At 40.2% G+C, this 20,123-nt stretch overlaps 1 protein-coding gene across 8 annotated transcripts in view; it reads left to right on the top strand.

The window, feature by feature from the left end:
* The first annotated feature begins 17,950 nt into the window (after positions 1 to 17,950).
* CEP170 (centrosomal protein 170) overlaps positions 17,951 to 20,123 on the top strand; it is a 120,584-nt gene continuing 118,411 nt past the window's right edge. For all 8 annotated transcript variants that reach the window (XM_030556995.1, XM_030556996.1, XM_030556992.1 and 5 more), the window contains exons 1-2: positions 17,951 to 18,010; positions 18,878 to 19,040. In XM_030556995.1, the coding sequence (XP_030412855.1) occupies positions 19,037 to 19,040 (4 nt within the window). In that variant the 5' untranslated portion in view covers positions 17,951 to 18,010; positions 18,878 to 19,036. The remainder of the gene's footprint in view (positions 18,011 to 18,877; positions 19,041 to 20,123) is intronic.

Raw genomic sequence — 20,123 nt, 5'->3', positions numbered from 1 at the left:
AGTAAATAGAAAATCACAAGTGTCAAAAAATATAAATGTAAAGAAAATTCAGAATGCCTACAACACCACTGCAAACAAAAATGTTAAATATTTTTTTCATAACACTTTATTTTCTGCAAGATCTACACTGCGTTTTAATAAATAATTGTGGCATAGTGAATGGCTTGGAAGAAATCAGTAGTGGAATACTGTATATTGAGCTTTTCAACTTTACTTAGTTTATACCATAGCCATGAGACAGATGTTTTTTGGTTGTCAGTTGGATTTTTGTTTTTTGTAAGACATTAATATATTAAGGCATTGTCTCCAACCTCTAAATATCTATCAAATAACTTACATCAGATTTTTATTACACAACTCAGTTAATATAACACTAGTCTACAATTTTTGAGAAGTCGTCTGCTTCAGAGATAAAATGTGATATTTATTATGTATTTTGATGTGCTGAATTCAAATATGACAATTAAAACAACTGATTGGCTACTGTTTCTAAGATATTTAAGTTTTTACATTTTATGTCTATGTATATTGTGTAGATAGTAGAGTTTTAATCATAAATTGTAAACCTAGGTCTTTCCATGTGTTTATGGTTGCTTTACATGATAATATTTCACCTGTCCTGTTTATGTAACACTTTAAAAATCAGCAAAAGGGTTATATATATACATAAAATTTATTATGAAACAAAAGGCAAAAAACTATTATGTACATAGTTTAGTCCTATTCAGTGTCTACTCGGCGCTTCTTGGCTTGTCTCTTGTATTCATTAAATGGAGCATCTCTTGTCACTGTCCAGCAATAGTCTGCAAGCATTGATGGGCTCCATTTGCCCTGATAGCCTGCCAGGAGATTCCACTGTGTAGTCTGGAGCCCAACAGCTCTGCCTTACTCTTGGGTAGTTCCAAATCCCTGACAAGGTCATTCAGTTCACCTTGTGCTATGAGGTGTGGTTCAGAGGAGGAGGATGGGAGAAAATATGGGTCCTGTGACATTGATTGTTCAGGACCAGAAGTTTCATCCTCTTCCTCTTCCTCGTCTGACTCAAGCGAGAATGATTCTGGTGCATCAGGAATCGGCAGTTCTTCTCCATGGGGTACTGGGCGTATAGCTGATGGAATGTTTGAATAACGCACAGTCCACTTTTTCTTCTTTGACACACCTTTCCCAACTGGAGGCACCATGCAGAAGTAATAATTGCTGGTATGATCTGTTGGCTCTCTCCAAATCATTGGCACTGCAAAAGGCATAGATTTCCTTTTCCTGTTCAACCACTGGCGAAGATTTCTTGCACAAGTGTTGCAGCATATGTGTGGGGCCCACCTGTTGTCCTGATCTCCAATTTTGCAGCCAAAAGAAAGGTGATAGATAGGCTTTCTTAACCATAGTGGTTATACTGCGCTTTTGTGATGCAAAAGTCACTTCACCACAAACAAGCAGAAGTTATCTGCACTGTTCACACAAGTACGAGGCATCTCTGCTCACTTTGGCTAAACAGAAATGTGTCCCTTTGCAAAATCAAACACTGACAAATAAGAGTGCACGACACTGTATGATTTCTAGAGCTGATATAGGGCAATTTGTTCAGCAGAGTGATGTAAGCTTCGTTACGATTGCATCATCCATGACTTCTAGTAATAACATGATGCAATTCATATCATGTATCACGCAATACCAGCTTCAGATTGCATCATTCATTGTTTTGCCTCAAAAGCAAGTTCTGTCCAAACCCAGTCATAGATTTATTCATAGATCCAGTCAAAGATGTATTTTGTCATTTCTGGTTTAAATTGAGATCCCTTCCCTTCATAACTCACTTATCCTCCGCCTATTCCCAAGTCAAGGGTCATATATACTGACCCATAGCATATCTTGAAACTAGAGACAATCAACAATTTTAAGCATCGTTTTCATTCTCAGTGACCCAGATTAGTAAAGTTGGACTACATTATTTCAGAAGCATTTGGCTGTAGAGCAGTGTAACAGGTCCAAGTCACATATATGATAGTAAAAACATCTGCCACAGTGTCCTGCTTTTTAAAACATATATTTGTGAATTATAGAAATATATTATTCACCTACATATATTTGTAATATTGTAGCTAAAAATACTTGTTTAGCATTTTAATTTCTTCAACAGTTGATGTTAGTACTAATCCAAAAACAGCAGTCTGGGGAAAATATATATTGCCATATAGCCCAGAACAATGGCAACTGCAGTACAGAAAATGACATTTGAATAACATTCTGATAACCAGCACTAACCATCTGGTTGTGCTGACCCTTTCCAATCAGAAGCTGGAAATTAAAAATGGCCTCTTCCCTCTCTTTCTTTGCAAATGCTACTTAACTCCAGAAAGGTGATTTACCCACCTGTCCCAATGTTCTAAATCACCATGTGGTTTACTCAGTGAACTGATGTCCCCCATTCTGCACTTTGGGAGGCAGGTAATGGCTAAAAATATTGTGTGTTCTCGTGCAGCAATGGACACAAATGCCACTTGTTAACGTTTATGAGGTTTACTTTTAGTTTCAAAATTGATGTTCCGTGAGTACACCAAGTACTGGTGAGCTAATACCTTTCAGGAGGTGGATACAACTTAATTTAACAAACATCCATCCATTTTAGTACACAAAATATTTTGGACAATCATCAGATTTGTCAGACAACCAGATTTGATACACACATTGCCCTTGGAATAATCACCTTAAAATTGTTTTTCTAACATACTAAATGATACGGAGGGGAAATTGGTTCCGTGGTTTTAAAACATTTTTATTAAGCTTCTTTTAAAGTAATGCTTTCATGGAGTATTGTTGTGAATAGCATAATGGATTAATACTCTAGCCTGTTGATGCCGAAGGTTGAAGTTCATCCGTATTTGGCACAATATAAGGATTTTAGACCGTTGTTGTTTCCACATTATTTATCCATGTTACAAACCATCTATCTGTTTAGCAATCCTTGGGGAACACCTGGTACAACAGAATATACTTCTAGCCCAACTGAAATAGTGTGGTAGTTTTACATTTCATTAAGGGCTTGTAAATGCTTAAAATGTTGTAAATCTACACTATGGAGGCCTTCTAGTGACAGAATTACTAGAAAATAATAATTCAGGACCATCGAAAGAAGGAAGATCTGGATTCAGCCTGTCTAGAAGAGAGATACATCTCCCAAAACACACTCAGTTACTTTTGATAAACTAATCAGAACACGTCAACTGACTCTATGTTTAGTATGAAAAAGATTGTCTGTAGCTTCTCTCTTATTTCATCTATAGCTTTCCTATTATCTCTTTGCATTAATTTTAATCTTTTTATATTTCAGGTCACGTAGTGTGGACAAGCAACATGCTGTAGTTAACTATGATGCCTCTACAGATGAAACACTTGGTGACGGATTTGGGCAGCCTAAATGGGGTAAGTCAACAAATCCAAGATTCTTCCTCAGTCTGTAGGATAGATCTTTTTAACTGTGAAACAAACATAATTATCATGAAGTTCTTGTAATTCAAATGGGAGAGAACAGCTAAAGAAAATGTTTTTATTCCCTGCTACTATGGAACATTTATAAGGGGCAAAGTCAAATGTTACAGTAATACGAGAGCATGATTGTGTTAAATTAAAGTTGAAGTAGAGGAAGTTCTGAAGAATAAAAATAAACATGGTGTAAGTATTGTACAGCATATATCACAGTGGTTCCTGGTCCCTGACTTGGGCTCTTAGACACTATGTTAATACAAATAATAAAAGTACTTCTGTAGCATTTCAGAATACAAAAGCAACAAATCTCTAGTTTAATAGGTCAGTAATAAGCACAATAATAGGTGGTATCACACTCTCTAAAATTTAGTGTTAGGGAAAGCATACTTACTGTAGGAAATCGTGTTTAGCCATGTTAATAGGGCATTGGAATCCTTTTTCCTCTTTTTTTTGAAAAAAGGATTTGTTATACACAGTGAAAAAGTTATCCAATAGTTGATTTTATATAAAAATTATTTTCCCATAGTTTATTTTGTAATTTGTCTTTGCTATTTTGCATATCTTCTTTTTTTCATTGTAATTTATCTGTGAATATAATGTAATAAATGTAAGTTAGTGGATAGAAAATCTATAATATAGTAAACAGGCAATAAAGTTCTCAAGAGCAGAACTGTTCATAAAAAGCTTTATATGATCTTTTACGTTTTAAGGCACTTCTAGGGATTGCATTTGCAACCTGCTGGGTAAGTGTGTTAAATATATTAGTGTACGTCATAGTAGTTTATGTTAAGTTTAGCAACTGTCATATTTTAGTAGTCCTTTTAGACATTACCATTTGAATTTTATATAGACTGTAGTCATGCCTGAATTAAAGAATGTGGAGTGTAAAACCTGTTTATATTACAGTAAAACTTCAGTTACGTACATCTCGGGAATGGAGATTGTCCATAACTCTGAAATGTTTGTAACTCTAAACAAAATGTTATGGTTCTTTCAAAAGTTAACAACTGAACATTGACTTAATACAGCTTTGAAACTTCATTGTGCAGAAGAAAAATGCTTTTTTTTACTACCTTAATTTAAATGAAACAAGCACAGAAATAGTTACCTTATCTTGTCAAATCTTTTTAAAACTTTCCTTTTTTTTTCAGTAGTTTACATTTAACACAATACTATACTGTATTTACTTCTCTTTTTTATGTCTCTTGCTATACCTGATTGTGACTTCCAGTTCCAAATGAGGTGTGTAGTTGATAGTCAGTTCATACTCAGGTGTTCACAACTCTGAGGTCTACTGTATATTTAAAAAACGTGTTCAGCTGTGACTCCGGGACTGTACTTAGTGAGACACATCTCTTCACTGCACTTCAATTCCTGTAATATTTATGACAAGAGAATCAGTATTGCCCATGTGTTTACTGATAGTCTTTGGTTTGATTTTTGTTTTAATCTCCCCACCATCATGCCTCAGACATTCTATGATAGCTCACCCAACATTCAAAGGATACATATCAAATGATTGCTTATTTCCCAAAGTTAGGGTAGAGAATTAAGTCATGTAAGGACTACATTCATACTTTTACCCATTTCTTCCTTCTGAACCTCGCCCATTTTCTGCTAAACCTGATGCCTATAGCTCATAATTTTCATTGATATCACAATGTCATGCTTCAGCCAAACAACAATGTTGCTGGGCAGTGTATACAGTAACTTCACACCTTTCACAGAACTAAAAAGTTGAACATTGCCTTGGTACACACATCACAACCTAATTTCATTTATGTGCTAGCAGAATGATCCCAGTTAGTTATATATTGGATGCTTTCAAAGGATCATTTTCCTAAAGCTGAAAACAAGTATGAGCAAAATAGAATTGGAGGAGAGATTTAAGACCAATTTGAACAATTTCAGATCCTTGCTTATGTTTAGGGTCTTTTTCTTTTTCTTTTTCTTTTCTTTTATTTTATCTTAAAAAGGGGTAATTCCTTGCTTGGCTCCCTTTTTTAGTCAGCCCAGATGGCATAGCTCAACCAACTTCTGTGCAGTGTTTTATTCCATTTAAAATGACAGTCTTGTAGCCTACTGTTGAGAGGTCATGCTGACGTGTGAGGAAAGTTGAGGAGGATTGCCAAACCCAATGATGTCCATGCAAGCCCAGATGGTAGGTAACAGAATGATAAGAGGCTGCCACCTCTGTTCTGGTAGTGGAGCCTGAGATGTTTGTGGGTACTTCTGCTCTCATGAGTCTTTATTGGTCTCATTCACAGTGAGAATTACTGTGTTCATATAATACAAAGAATTGTCACTTTGGTTCCAGACATACAAAAACAGCCCTCTTCAGTAAACTAACACAAACAGCATAGGCTGTGCTGTGGGTCACCCCATCTACCCTGTCCTCTTCCTTCTTCACATACTTGGCCAGTAGCTCTACTGTGATCTCCGTAGTTCAACAGTGGCAACCCTGGTCAGCAAGGCATTTAGACATCCAATCATAAAAAAAAGTTTCCCAAATTAGTTCAGCTGAGACTCAGTTTTCTTGTCAGACAAATATTCATTAGTTCATTGTACTTCACTAGTATGATGGCTTCTTTTGTGCCATGCTCCAAAAATAGTTTAACAGTGATCACAAAGAAGCAGGTGCTGGTGAGAAACCACTTGCAAGAGACTTTCATAGGTAAGGGGCTGTGACGGTGCTGCCCGTAAGAGTCAGCTGAGATCATTTAATTAGGGTGAACTGCAAACTAAATGGGGCAGACAAACCTCAGAAGCTGGTGGTTATTCCAATACTTAGATTTACCAACCAGCACAGAACAGCTTCTACAGTACCTCACTGGTACTCAGAAGGTTCAAACACCGCAGTTCCCTAAGTGCCCAACCTCAGGCCTCCATCCAGACACACATGTCAGATATGATGATTACTGAAAATCTTATCTCATCATATAAAAGAAAAGGTTCTTCCAATCCCAAAGGATCAGCCACATAGCCAGTCGAATTATAATTTACATCTTACCCAAAATACATGTTATAGCCAATTCTTATTAACTAAGCTAAAATTTATTAAAAAAGAAAAGAGAGAGAGTTGGTTAAAAGATCAATATACATACAGACTTGAATTCAATTCTTGAGGTTCAGATACATAGTAGAGGTGAGCTTGTAGTTGCCAAAAGTTCTTTTAGAAATAGTCCAGAGGTTATAGGGTGACTCCAGTCAGTGACTGGGGATCTCAATCCTTATGGCATAAGATTTCCTCTTCTTGAAACCCTAAGCAGATCTTAGATGAAGTAGGATCGTGTCCCAGGGTTCTTATTACATTTCCAGCGGCCTTTGAACCTGAGAAAAGAATAGGCTTAACTATACTTCTACAACATCCTGGCAATTAGCACAGGTAATTTATCCATTAAACAGTTCAGATGCAGGTTACCACAGCCCTTCAAAGAGACAGGGAAGACAATAATACTATTTTCACTCAAGTATCATCACAAATGTTAATATTCCTTTTTTGATCTTTGAATAAAATTATAGCAATAGACAAGACTTGTTTGCTTACATCCCAAGACCTGAGCAAACATCTACCTTTCTACCTCTAATAATGCAGACTTGCATTTCAAAGCTCTATTCGTTTACATATCTTCCTAACCAGTCCCTAAGGTTCACCCATGGGTCAGGTCAGTCTGTGAGTTAATTAACTCTTTCTGGCCCTGTCATCTTCCAACGAAATATTATAGTACACTCATAACGTCACAGGGGCTTTTGAAAATATTGACCTTGAACTAGCAGAGTGCAAAAACTTGAACAGAAGGGTCACTTGAGTGGTGGTGGGTGCTGTTAGGGCAACACTTGCTGTCTATGTTGTATATGTCCACATGTGGTCAGACTGTTACTACTCCATCCTTAGAGGTTTTTAAGGCCCAGCTGGACAAAGCCCTGGCCAGGATGATTTAGTTGGTGTTGGTCCTGCTTTGAGCAGGGGGTTGGACTAGTGTCTTCCAACCTTAATCTTCTCTGATTCTACTCATTATGCCAGGGGTGGCCAAACCTTGGGAGTGGGGGTTTTAGGGCATCATCAAGAGAGAGGTTGAAACCTCAAGCACTGGCAGGTGTGCCCCAAGGGAGCTGGAGCCCCAAGACCCCACAATCCCACATTTCAGAAGCCCTAGCCCCACCACTCCACCACAGGGTTGAAGCCCCAAGCCCAGGCTCTTGAACTTCTGAAGATTGTAATATGCGACTTGGAGGGTCAATAAGTTTGGCCATCCCTGCATTACTCGTTTGTGTAAATTAGGATATATTTTCTTTATGTTCTGTTACAATTTTGGCTGTTGAATCCCCACTATACAAGGGGTACTGTTGTCCTCTACTACGATACACTTTGGTCTCTGGGAGTTAAGCCCTGTGCTTACTGCAAAAAGTCTGTGCCAGTGAGTGATCCTCATTCCAGATGCCTAAAGTGCCTCCTTGAGAGTCAAATTTGAGTGCCATGTCTTCAGAGGATTGAAAAAAAGGACAAAAAAAGATTGAAGGGTGAGACTGCATCACTTCCTCCTGGAAGCTCCTCTGCATCCGCCTTCTGCACCTTCCCACTCAGAGCAAGTACCATATACTTTCTGCTTGGATAGGAGTGCCTCTCCAGACATTGCACCAGAAAGTCATCAATGAAGCCCTCTTCCAGTGCCAAGAAAGAAGCACAACACATTGGAATGGCATTCCTCGAAGGAGCCAAGCTCCTTTGGAAGGTCCAGCTCCCCAGTAACATCCACTAATAAGCACTGAGGAGGTAAAATGTTACCTGGACAAGTGCCACTCACTACCTCTTCTCATCAGGAGTTGTTGGCAGTAGTACCTGAGCCATTGGACCAACTCCCACTGCATTGCCAAACTCTTTGATGCAACAGTAGCAGCATCAAGGAATATCTTGGTACTGAAGATGCCAGAGGGGACACAGCACACAGGACCAGCTCTGCATCCTCAGTGTGAGATTCTCCAGTGGTACTGGTTCCTGCTTAGGCTGTGTCTACAGACCTACTTTTAGAGAAATTCAGCCCTTGGTACCATGTGCCGCTACGTCTTCCAGACTATCAGCACTTCCTTGTCCAGTACAAGACAAGGTAAACCCATGCTGTCCCTGTTACCAACATTTTCAGAGAGATGCACTCTGACCTTGACATCAACTGGTGAAGCTCCTCCATGGTCAGGGGTTTCAGGGTCCTCCTCAAAGTCTCTGCGGTTGGTTATGATGACCCCTCACATTTGCAATAGAAGATGGACACTCACCTTCATAATGAGGATTCCACTCCTGGTACCATCAAATTTCCTGAGATCAGATCAGAGACTCAGATCTTGGAGTGGTTGAGGCTGGGTCCTGGTGCCTTGCCCATCTGCCTTACTGGAACCAGTTGGGCTTGCCTCTCATCACGAGATATCCTGATTCGTTTATTTAGATCCCCAACAGACATTGGGCTGGTTCCCAGGAGGAAACAAATGATGATGATGATGCTGATGATGCCCAGTACCAAGCAGAACCTCAATTTTGAGCCTCAGAATTTGGAATCTCAATCCACCTCAGTTCAAGTGGTACTACTCAACTTTCTCTGCATGTCTCATACTCACCTGATAAGGCTGTGGTGCTGAGAATTGTTCTCCTGTCCAGGACAACTACAGCACCTCAGGCCCTACCAGGAGTTACTAACAAAATAGCTACCTCTCTTGGCATTCAGGTTTAAGTGTTCAGAGAGTTTCCATAGGTTGGTGGACTACTGCATTCGGTAGGATTTTTAAGTGGATCTACCTATAAATGAAGGCATTGTGGAACCTACAAAATATTTGTGGCAAATGCCATCCTCTGCATCCGACTACTAAGAAGGCTAAGAAGGTACCATGTCCCTTTGCAGGGCTATGAACATTTTTACACCCTTTGTCCCATTCCTTAGTTGTTTCAGCAGTGAATGAAAGAGCATGTCAGGGATGGTCTTTTATCTTAAAGGACAAAAGCACAGAGACTAGACTTTTTAGTAGTTGGCCATAGCGGCCCTACAATTTTGTATCTCTAAGACAACAAGACCTTACTGGCCAAATAGGACTTCTCCCTCTGCAATAATGGGTTCAATGGGGTTCTCAGGTTGCCACCGAATGCCTGGCAGAAATTCCAGTCCATCTTGGAATGTGGGAAACTGGTGTCTAGGATCTTTGATTGGGCAGATTTGGTAGACAGAGCCATGGCGTCTGCAGTAACTAAGCAGAGGTGTTCATGGCTTCAATCATCAGGTCTTCTGCATCAGGTCCAGCAGATTATCCAGGATCTCCTCTTTGAAGATCCTTCCCTCTTCTCGCAGAAGACCGATGAAAAGCTCCTCAGTTTCAAAGATTTGAGGGCCATGTGAAATCATTGGAAATTTACACTCCTTTTCCTAAAAGAAAACAGTTCCACCCTCAGTGTCTCCAAAGATACCTGCTCTTCTAATCTATGCAGCCTCACCACTTTGGGGGTGGTGGGGGAGTATACAGGATAACTCCACCTCCTCAGTTTTCTTCCGTAATGCATTTTTCAACACAGTCTGGAAATCCCAAGCAGCCTGTTTGATTCTCTTGTAGAAGACAGAGTACTAGATCATTACATGCCAGTTTCTTTCTCCCCTATTTTTTTCCCAATAGTTTATTCTATTCTACTTCCATGTGCTTGGGTCCATATGATCACAGATTGATGGGTTCTTAGTACTCTGGAACAGGGATAAACACTGCAGTTATTTCCATCTCTCCCACCTGCCTTCCCTGTCCCTCTTCAACAAGCACTCTCACAAGGTGTTCTCCTCCAGCAGGTCCAGTCTCTCCTCCGTTTGGGATCTATAGAGAAGGCTCCCCTCGCCGCTGAAAGAAATGTTTCTATTCATGTTACTTCCTTATCCCAAAGGCCTTACCCATATCTCCAGCCCATCCAAACCAGTGACATTTGAATAGCTAAAGCAAAACAAGGATTCTCATGGTCACTCTAGCCTCCATAATCCCTTCCTGGATCTTGTGGTGGTACATTACCCTCGGCTTTTCATTTGGCTATCCATCAAAGCCACATTTCTGTGATTTCTAGTAAACAGCATCCATTATCAGTTTACAGTCTTGCCTGTTGAACTGTCTGCTGCTATACAGATATTTCCAAAATGCATGTCAGTAGTGGCTGTATTCATGGTAAAGGTGTTTTATACCTCAGTTGTGCACATTGATTGTGGAGAGTACCTGTGCTTAAAATTTCCAATAAGAGTGCACATTCTTCCAGTGACGTTCCTGTGAGTGCTCAACTGTAGGTGCGGCAGTGCCCCTTGCACTTGGGATCGAAGATTTTCATCAGCAGTGCCTGACAGACTGCACATGCTTACTTCCCCTACACACACCATGAGTGGGAAGTGTATGTATAGTGCTGTGTAGTCTGACCACCCCACAGTTCCTTATCTACTGCCTTTGGTCAGGGACAGAATCTGCAGCAGAGCCTGTTTTCTCCTTTTCCCATTAGTAGATAATGCCTTACCTGTCAGTTTTAGTGTAGTTATTACTACTTCTCCTCCTTTTCCTTTTCTCTTTAAAGGAAGTAATTTTTTGTTTTCACTTTACTTTTATAGGTTACTCCATAGATGAAGTTTCTTAGAGTGCTTGATCGTGTCAATTCCATGTTAGGTGGTGGGCGTGCCATGTGCACCGCTGCCAGAGATTTCCCTTAGTAGTATCTATAGAGTCAGCTCTGGCACCCTCTGGAGTGCTGACATCATGCCCTACACCGTCTCAGTACCTTCTTACAGCCCATGACAGTTGCTGGAAACAGTGCTTTTGCTTCGCAAACCTCTAATGATTTCTTCTGATTCCTGTTATAAACAGTTGTTAGTAGTTGTCGTTACAGTTAAGTATTTTATAGTTTCTCACTATTAGTTAGTCCCCTTCAGGACATTGTTCCGGGATGGGGCATGCCCCAGGCTTCAAACCATGTGCGGTGTGTGCTAAGCCCAGGCTGGTCAGCGACTCTCACTCCAGCTGCTTTAATTGTTTTGGGGAAGCCCACGTTCATGGTAAGTGCACAATTTGCAGGGGCTTCTGCCTGCAAACCCAAAAGGAAAGGAACATTAGAGTTAAAAGTTATCCTGATGGAAGCTGCCGCTGAGATTGATGAACAACCCAAGTTGGCCAGACTCGGCACTGCACATGTCTGCCTCAGTGCTCTTCCTGCTCTGTGTCCTCCTCTGCACCATTCAACATCCCCTGCGCCAAGGAATATATAAAAGAAGTGCACCGAGATAGGGCACTCCCTAGTGCCCGCGGGGAATACAAAAGACTTAGAAAGAGAGTTGTGACCCACATCAGGCCTCTCTGTCCTGCAGAGGTGTGCAACCCCACCAGCCCAGTCCAGGACCCATTCCGTACACTCAAAGATGTACCACATCTTAGGGCACAGGCTTTGCCGGTCCCGCCTACAACTCATAATCGGCAGGTGGTTACCGAGCCAGCAAAGATAGTTGTCTCACGGGACAAACCTACTTTAATGTCCGCACAGTGTTCCCCTACATGGCGATGCACGTATCCAAGTATGTCTTGAACCTCAGGATAGCATTCCCCAGTTGGCCAGCAATGGTCACTGTCCCCCAGGAGCCGATCACCTGAGCCCCAGCACCATGCTTCTGATTCTAGATGTCAGTTGCCAGAACCCACATATTGCTCTCTCTCCTGAAACTGTTCCCCGGAGTGGCACCGATCTCCTGAACAGAGTCGATGCTCGCCAGAGTCTCGACGATGAACCCTGGACCTCTGGCACTGATCACCAGTCTCCCATAGCCAGTCCCTGGAGCATCACTCTCCAGCAGCCTATCATAGCCATTAGACGTTGTCCCTGGTGTGCTCCCATAATCTTCCTACAAGGAATCCTCAATGGATTCTGAGACCCACGCCCTGCAAAAGAGGCACCATCCACCAGCATACCAGCCGGATGTGGCACCTGTTCCCACCTATGGGCCTGTGGACCCCTGAGTCAATGGCCAGTCCAGTGGCAATGCTGGAATCCATGGGGGATCCCTGCGGTACTGAGACGTTTCTCCCATCCAACTTTGGTGGAAATGTCCGAGAGGCGTGCCATGATTTCTCCTTCCTCCCCTCCCACCAGCTGCCTGCAACTGCCTGCCATATTGGCTTTCCACCGCCAGTTCAAGGCAGATCAGTTTTTGCCCATGATATGACACTCAGGTTTCTGAATGACCTGAGCGACTCATCCTCAAGTTCATGACACTATCACCGCCTTGGTATCTGAACCTGATGCTTCCAAGGCTCATAGAGTCCCCTTTGAGCCATTAGCCTCATGTTCATTGCTGCTTCTCTTATTGAAGGTTCCTACCTGGTCGTAATCACTTTGGCCCGCAGAGTCTCTGAAATTACAGCACTCGCTTCTAAACAACCTTATATGGTATTCTATACAAAGACAAGGTCCAGCTGCAGCCCCACTCTGCCTTCTTGCTGAAAGTGGTGTTGCAGTTCCACAATAATCAGGATATATTCCTGCCAGTATTCTTCCCAAAGCCTCATAAATCCAGCAAGGAATGCAGGCTACATACCCTGGATGCCAGATGGGCTTTGGCCTTCTACCTCAAGAGTACCAAGCCCTTTCGCAGTAGCAGACAAGATGAAAGGCAGGCCGGTTTCCTTCCAGAGGATCTCCTCATGGATAACCACCTGCATCAGGTTCTGCTGTGAGCAAGAAGGTATGTCACTGCCAGCTATTGTGACACCCTTTCCAACAGAGCTCAAGCTTTGTCAGCAGCCTTTCTTGTGCAAGTACTGATACAGGACATCTGCAGAGCCATGACCTAGTCTTCAGTCCACACCTTTGCATCGCATTATGCCGTTACCCAGCAAACTGAGGATGATGTAAGCTCTGGTAGAGTAGTGTTGCAAGCCGTAAGACTGTGAACACTGAGCCCACTCCAGGCATACTGCTTGAGAGTCACCTAATATGGAACCAGCAAGAACAAGCATTCGAAGAAGAAAAAGTGGTTACCTATCTTTTTTAACTGTTGTTCAAGATGTGTTGCACATGTTTATTCCATGACCTACCTTCCTACCCCACTGTTGGAGTTGATGGCAAGGAGGAACTGAGAGCGTGCAGGACTGGCGGTGCCTTATATACCAGCACATGAGCACAGCACTCCAGAGGATGCCAGAGCCGATCCTATGGATACTTCTAGGGAAAAATCTCCAGCAGCATTGTATGCAGTGCACGCACACTTAACATGGAATGGACATGAGCAACACATCTCAAAGACACACCGTTATGAAAGGTAGGTAAACTTTTTTTTTTTTTTTTGCCACCAGGACTGGCAAAAACACTTTTGTGTTCATTTCTCATGAAAGACACTCAAGTACCATACTGACATGCAACCTTATGAAAACCGAGACAGACAGAGAAATGGCTTCTTTGCTTAATTCTGGCAGCCAGAACTTACATGTTAGTTTAAAACCCACAATTGAAATTCTTGAGAATTTTTATATTGGTTACATTTTGGGGCAGGAGTTTCATTTCTGTATTCTTAGGAAAAGTGCAAGTTTCCTCCAAAATTATGTTTAAGTGGACAAAACAAATATTTGAAGATTCAAATTCCTGGCATACATTAATAGTTCAAGAATTTTGTGGGTGGTTTTTTTAGGAGGTGAGGGCTCCCAGCCTCCAAGATACTTACATCCATTTAAGTTGTGCCATCCCATTACAAAATCATGTAATTATAGATGCCCCCAGTTTAGAATATAGTGGTCACCTAAGCCATCTTTGAATATAAGGCCTCTGGACACCAGAAGAAATTAGATTTCATATGGCTATAATCAACTAAATAATTCTCCTGGCACTGAAAGCCTTTCTTTCTGAGATTAAAGATTAGTCTTTGCAGAACTAGACAAGCAGTGCCACAGCAATGCAGTACTTCTTACTCCATGCCATTTCATGTCCAGTCCTCATTTAATTTTTTCACACAAGTCAGTTATATTATTAAAATACTGCACAACAGAACATCTCTATGGATTGGATAAACAAGGCTACCAGGAAAAAAAACTATTTGAGGGAACAGCATATTGTAGTAATGAACAATTCCAGTACATAGTACTAGATTAAAATGGTATAAGCTTTACAAGTTTTGTCTGCTTATACCACCCTGATTTGCTGTTCTAATATTTCACTTCCTTCTTAATACTTTGTTAGGCTTGTAATAGCTCTACACAATTGTTTAATTCACCAATAGGATCATGTAGTGCTGCAACTTCTTATGCAAGATTAGGTTGGTACTGGAAGTTTAATTACATTTTAAAAATTAACAATACTATTTTCTCTTTTTATTTTGTAGACATTTGTCAATGATGTGGAGGATTCCTGAACAGACATACATTACTCTGAAGCCTTGAAGATAATTGAGATTTGGCTATGATATCCTTGTTATAAAAATGTACAACTGTTTGCAAGGCATTTTTCTTGTAAAAGTATATTAGCTCTTCTTAGTTTAACTGATCATAAAGTGATCTGATTTGCATGCTTTTCATATTTCTTTAGTATTATTAGAAGTAAATCTGCAGCCTATATTCCTTGCCTGTTAAGAAAATATAAATTGTCAAGAACCTGTAGTTTTAGAAATATTATGCCCAGTGGCAAATCAAGAATGGACTAAGGAACGTTCTCTGAAAACAAGGGCTAAAGTAAGAACTTTAGACAGCTAAACTGTTGCTGAATGTTACAAGTTCCCACTAATATCAGATATTAGCTGTGCTGCTGAAAGTACCATGCTCATCTTAATAATACTCTGTGCATTTCAGTGAAAAGTTCGTGAACAGAAGCAGTAACATAGAGAAAGTGAAGAATCCATAGTAAACAGCTGTACGTGCACATTGAGGAAGACAATTCTGGTTACTTAGTGAATGCTGATAATACCTTGTAACTGGCACACATATTTCATATAAATGCTTTAAACTCTAATTCAAAGAGAAATACGGAATTAATTTTGCTGGTTGTTACAGTCAACATCTCTGGTGAGGTTTTCATAAATGAACTAGGAAGAACATAATCAGCCCAACTCCAGAGAGAAAAATCAACTTCTTCTACACTGAGTGGAACAAAATTTCCTTTCTCTATATATGTTGCCCGTCAAGAGGGAGATGAACAAGAAGACTTCCATACGGTAAAAGCGAGATTAAGGAATGTGAAATGTACACCCAGAAATATCCTCATTGTAAGTCAGTTTGGTGGGCTGGTGGTTTTCCAGTTTGTATAATGAAATAGCAATAACATCCTTTGGCATCTCCATGTTTTAGAACCCAGTATGTGAGGTGGTAAATAATCACATTGCCAGCTTTGCAAGAATCTGTTACATGCCTTCTAACTTTTCCAGTGCTCCCTGGAACCACACAAAAGGATAGGAATTACCCTTTGTCTTCCCAGCTAAAAAGGTGATGGTGTCAGGTTTGCTTAACCTAGCAAAGGACCTTCCAGTGCCTCTATCTCATAGAGGAGGTTTGCTACTGGAAAAACCATTCCTTCGTCCAGGACCAGACAGCTTCATATTGGACACTTCAATTAAATGATTATCATCACTCTCATGGATCTGAAACAGAAGTTAACACAGAAAATGTATTATCTTGGCTGATGCAAACTCAGTGTTAATGAACTGAAACATAGCCTTGAGTTCCTCGAGGAGGGACTTAATGTGGATGTATGAATGTCTCAGCAAAAAGATGAAATCTCTATAATGTATAGAGGGAGAGTATAATGATAGAAGTATAATGTAATGTAATGTTAATAGCCTGTTCAAGAAAAGGAAGTTTTGTGTAAATTCCAACATTAAATGATTCCTTAGGGCAACAGCCCATTTTCCAGCCTCACCAAGTCAGCACACGACCTTGGAACCTCTCATTCAGCTCCTTACTGCAGTACCCAGATTGAACTTCTCCAGGAACTATCATTTCACTTCCTATCTATTAAAGTAGACATCTGGATAGCTGCTGTCTCCAATCAGATTAGTTTTGTAATCTGCATGTTTCTCCAGTGAAACCCTATATTGTATTTTTAATTCAAACAGATAGTCTTGACAATTCATTCATTCCCAAAGTAAATTCAAGAAACGCTCCTCCTTCTATTAAGCATCAAAATCCAGTAATTAGGAGCACTGACAATCTGAGTGTTCATGTCACCTGTATTGAGATCTGCTGTGCAGCTTCATGACCATCTGTAAATTCAGCATATTGATGATCCAGTCTTTAGTCAACTTCACTTTTGGAAAACGTCGTCTTTACACTGTAGTGGTCAGATGAAGAAGGATAAATAAATACCACATTTTAGATATCCAGTTTAAAAGGATGAGTCTGTGTCCTACCCTTGAGGCGCAATCCTGTGAAAATCCGGTTTGTAATGAATCTGTGGACTTGAGCATGAAGAAGAATATAAGAACTTGTGTGCCTATCAGAAATGCCTTTTTTTGAGTAATAAATTCCACAGATCTGGTCTGTACTGCAAACAAATAGATAATCCTGAATAGAGATGGAAATTACATCCAAAGATTTTGGGTTTGTTTCTTTAGGGGATGTTGCCCATGCTCTGCAGTAGTATAAATTGTGCTTTTTCTTCAAAGTATAGTTAACACAGTGTGTAATTTAAGAAAGTACAATTGCATTATTCTGCCTGTGGAAGATGTCATAACTGGAGCTAACTTCAGGGGGCTAAGATGTTACCTTGCAGACAAAGACCGACTGACTCTTGTTTTAGCCCACACTCCAAGAAGACTAAGATACCCTGTGGACTTCACTACTTGAAAAAAAGAGAACTTTCAATTAAGCACAGATAAATTTTCCAATTCTAGACACTGAGCTAAATGTTAGTATATTAAATGGAAAAAAAGAAAAAGATGGTGACATAACCATTGGTCACATACACTGATAATAAGTATCTCTCATGGTCAGTTGTCATCCTCCCAAACCTTTGTTTGCTGTCATTCCTTGTTGTATGCCTAATTTGTAAACTCTTCACAGCAGGGACTAGTCATTTTTATACTACTGTATTTACAAGGTACATACTGTAGCTATTGTACATATTATACTGTGTGTATTACAGGTAATGAATCACATGTGTTTATTTTGACAAATACACTTCATAATATGTTAGTCATAAGTGTAATATATTTTTTGAAAACTGTGGTCTTAATAAGATGAGACTACATTATAGTATCTTCTAGACCTTTTAGAAGCTGGATGAGACTGTCAGGGGTTTTGTGAGAGCTTTTGTAAGTAAGCAAAGTAAGAATGTATCACATTTCTAATATTCTTATATTGTTTGCTTTTTTCATCCTATTAAGTTCCATTTTAAAAGAAAAAATCTCAATTTTTTGCTGTGGTATATCTTAAAGTAAGACTTTCTGTTGTAGGGTAAATTTTTTTGGAGCTGTGAAACTTTCAGGTTGTTTTCCTTATCATTTCATACATACTAATCTTTTTACTGTAGTCAGAGGTGAAATGAGGGTCCCCTGAAGAAGCCCTTAAGGTAATAACGTGCAATCACTACTGTCACTGTCTAAGGGTTAACTGCACCTTTGGCCTCCCCTCCCGACCTCTTTGCTTTCTCAAGGGCAACCACTTAAGGTTCAGGTTTTTTAAGGTCACCTTTCTCACATGGAGACGATGTCTCTCTCCAGGCCAGGTTTTAGGCGTGCAATCCCTCTGCACCACACTGAGTTCTCCAGCAGATCTGACTTGGGTGTAGCATGGTTCACTCTTTCTCCAGGTGCTAGACTACAACAGTGCAGACCAGTTATCAACCAGCATTCACAAAGCAAAGTACATTTACTCTTGAGTCATAAGCATCAAAGACAAAACATTAAAATTAAAGAGGAAAAAAAAAACCAAAAACAGCCACATCATCAAGCAGATCCACACATATGCTAAAAGCTTGCTAGAAGTCACTCCACCTCCAGCATTTGGCTGTGGTAGGAGATCAAGAGTAAGAACACCTTGGGACAGTTAGCAGTTTCTTTATAGAATTTGGGCACTTGATCTCTGGCCGACTGTAACAGGTAACACCAGTCAATGCTCTCCTCAGGGAGCAAAGCTTCAAAGGCTGAGTTTTTGCATAACTGGCACTGGGGATTTGTATTAACCACCCAGTCCCCCAGGAAATCAACTCATCAAGCCAGGATGCTGAAAAAGGCAATGAACATCTATTAAGCAGAAGTCCATGCCTCTCTGGCACATTTCGATACAGTAGTCTTTGAAGTCCTCATGCTTCCCAAATTTCACATCTGTCACACCTTTATTTATGTATTCTGCCCTTCTCTTTATATGTATAAACTATAGTTAATGTAGTTTATTTTAGTTGTGAGATCTTTTTCTTTTTTTCTTAAATGTTATGTAGCATGAAAAAATTTACAAGTCAACTCCAGTTATCCCAAAATCCTCAGAGGCAGAAGGATCAAAGCCAGTCAGCTCCACAGGTACAGAGCCAAAGGTACCAGATGCCACAGGTGAAGTGCATCACAAAGCTACAGAAGCATTGAAGTCTGAAGAAAAATCTATGGGTGAGATCAATTTTTGTAGCAATACAATGTATAATTAGAGAAGGCAGTTTTTTTCTTTCCTCAGCTATTCGACAGATACTGTAGACACGTTGCAGAAGAGATTTTTAAAAAGGTTTAATAATACCCTCAGAATTTCTAGCTTGCTTTATCACAAAGACCGACTGACTCTTGTTTTAGCCCCACACTCCAAGAAGACTAAGATACCCTGTGGACTTCACTACTTGAAAAAAAGAGAACTTTTTTATATCCAGACGTGAATATAAAAACTTGAGTAAGTTTTTTGCTCTGAGTTTCCCGAATTTCCAGCTCTTCCCCTGCACACAGCCATCACACCCAGTGCAAACTTTTGTGAACCTTAGCCATGGTACAGTGGCACTTTGTTGAATTTATTCACTAATGAGACTTTTTCGTTAACCGGTAATATTTTTAGTACTTTTCCATTCTTGATAGTTCTACCTCGTTGTATTTTTCTGTAATATTTTCTGTTTTAGTAGGTTATACTATAATTTATTATTTCTTCTGGTTATATTAATATTATTTGTATTACTCTAGCGCTTAGGGACCCTGATAATGGACCAGGACACCATTGTGCTCGGCACAATGCAAGCACAGAAGAAAAGGACCATCTTTGTCCCAGAGAACGTGCAATCACCTGAGAGGTAGGAGACATGGATTCAAATCTTCTGTCTGTCTGATTCAAAAGATGGATTTGAATCCACGTCTCCTATTTCCCAGGTGAGTGTCTTAATCAACAGGCTGTACAATCAGTTGTTGTTTTTCTCTTTCTATCTCTCTCTCCCCCGCCTTCCATTCCATGAATATTTTTGCAAAGTTGGAACAGCTTCATTATGATCAATTGAGAGCACAGTACCATGTAGCCTAATGGTTAGGGCACTCATCTGCTAGGGGAGAGACTTGAGTTCAAATCCCTGCTCCTATGAATATTAAGTATTTATACAAAATGGAACATATTCAACAGGAAGATTGAGAGTAACCCACCCCCGAATAGCCTATAGTTTGGAGGTTAGGATGCTCACCTGGGAAGAGAAGATCTTAATTCAGATACCTATTCTAGAATGGGAA

This window comes from Gopherus evgoodei, chromosome 3 (assembly GCF_007399415.2).
Source record: "Gopherus evgoodei ecotype Sinaloan lineage chromosome 3, rGopEvg1_v1.p, whole genome shotgun sequence".
NCBI lineage: Eukaryota > Metazoa > Chordata > Testudines > Testudinidae > Gopherus > Gopherus evgoodei.
The sequence above is the reverse complement of the archived record's forward strand: the minus strand, read 5'-3'. Positions and strand labels throughout refer to the sequence as shown.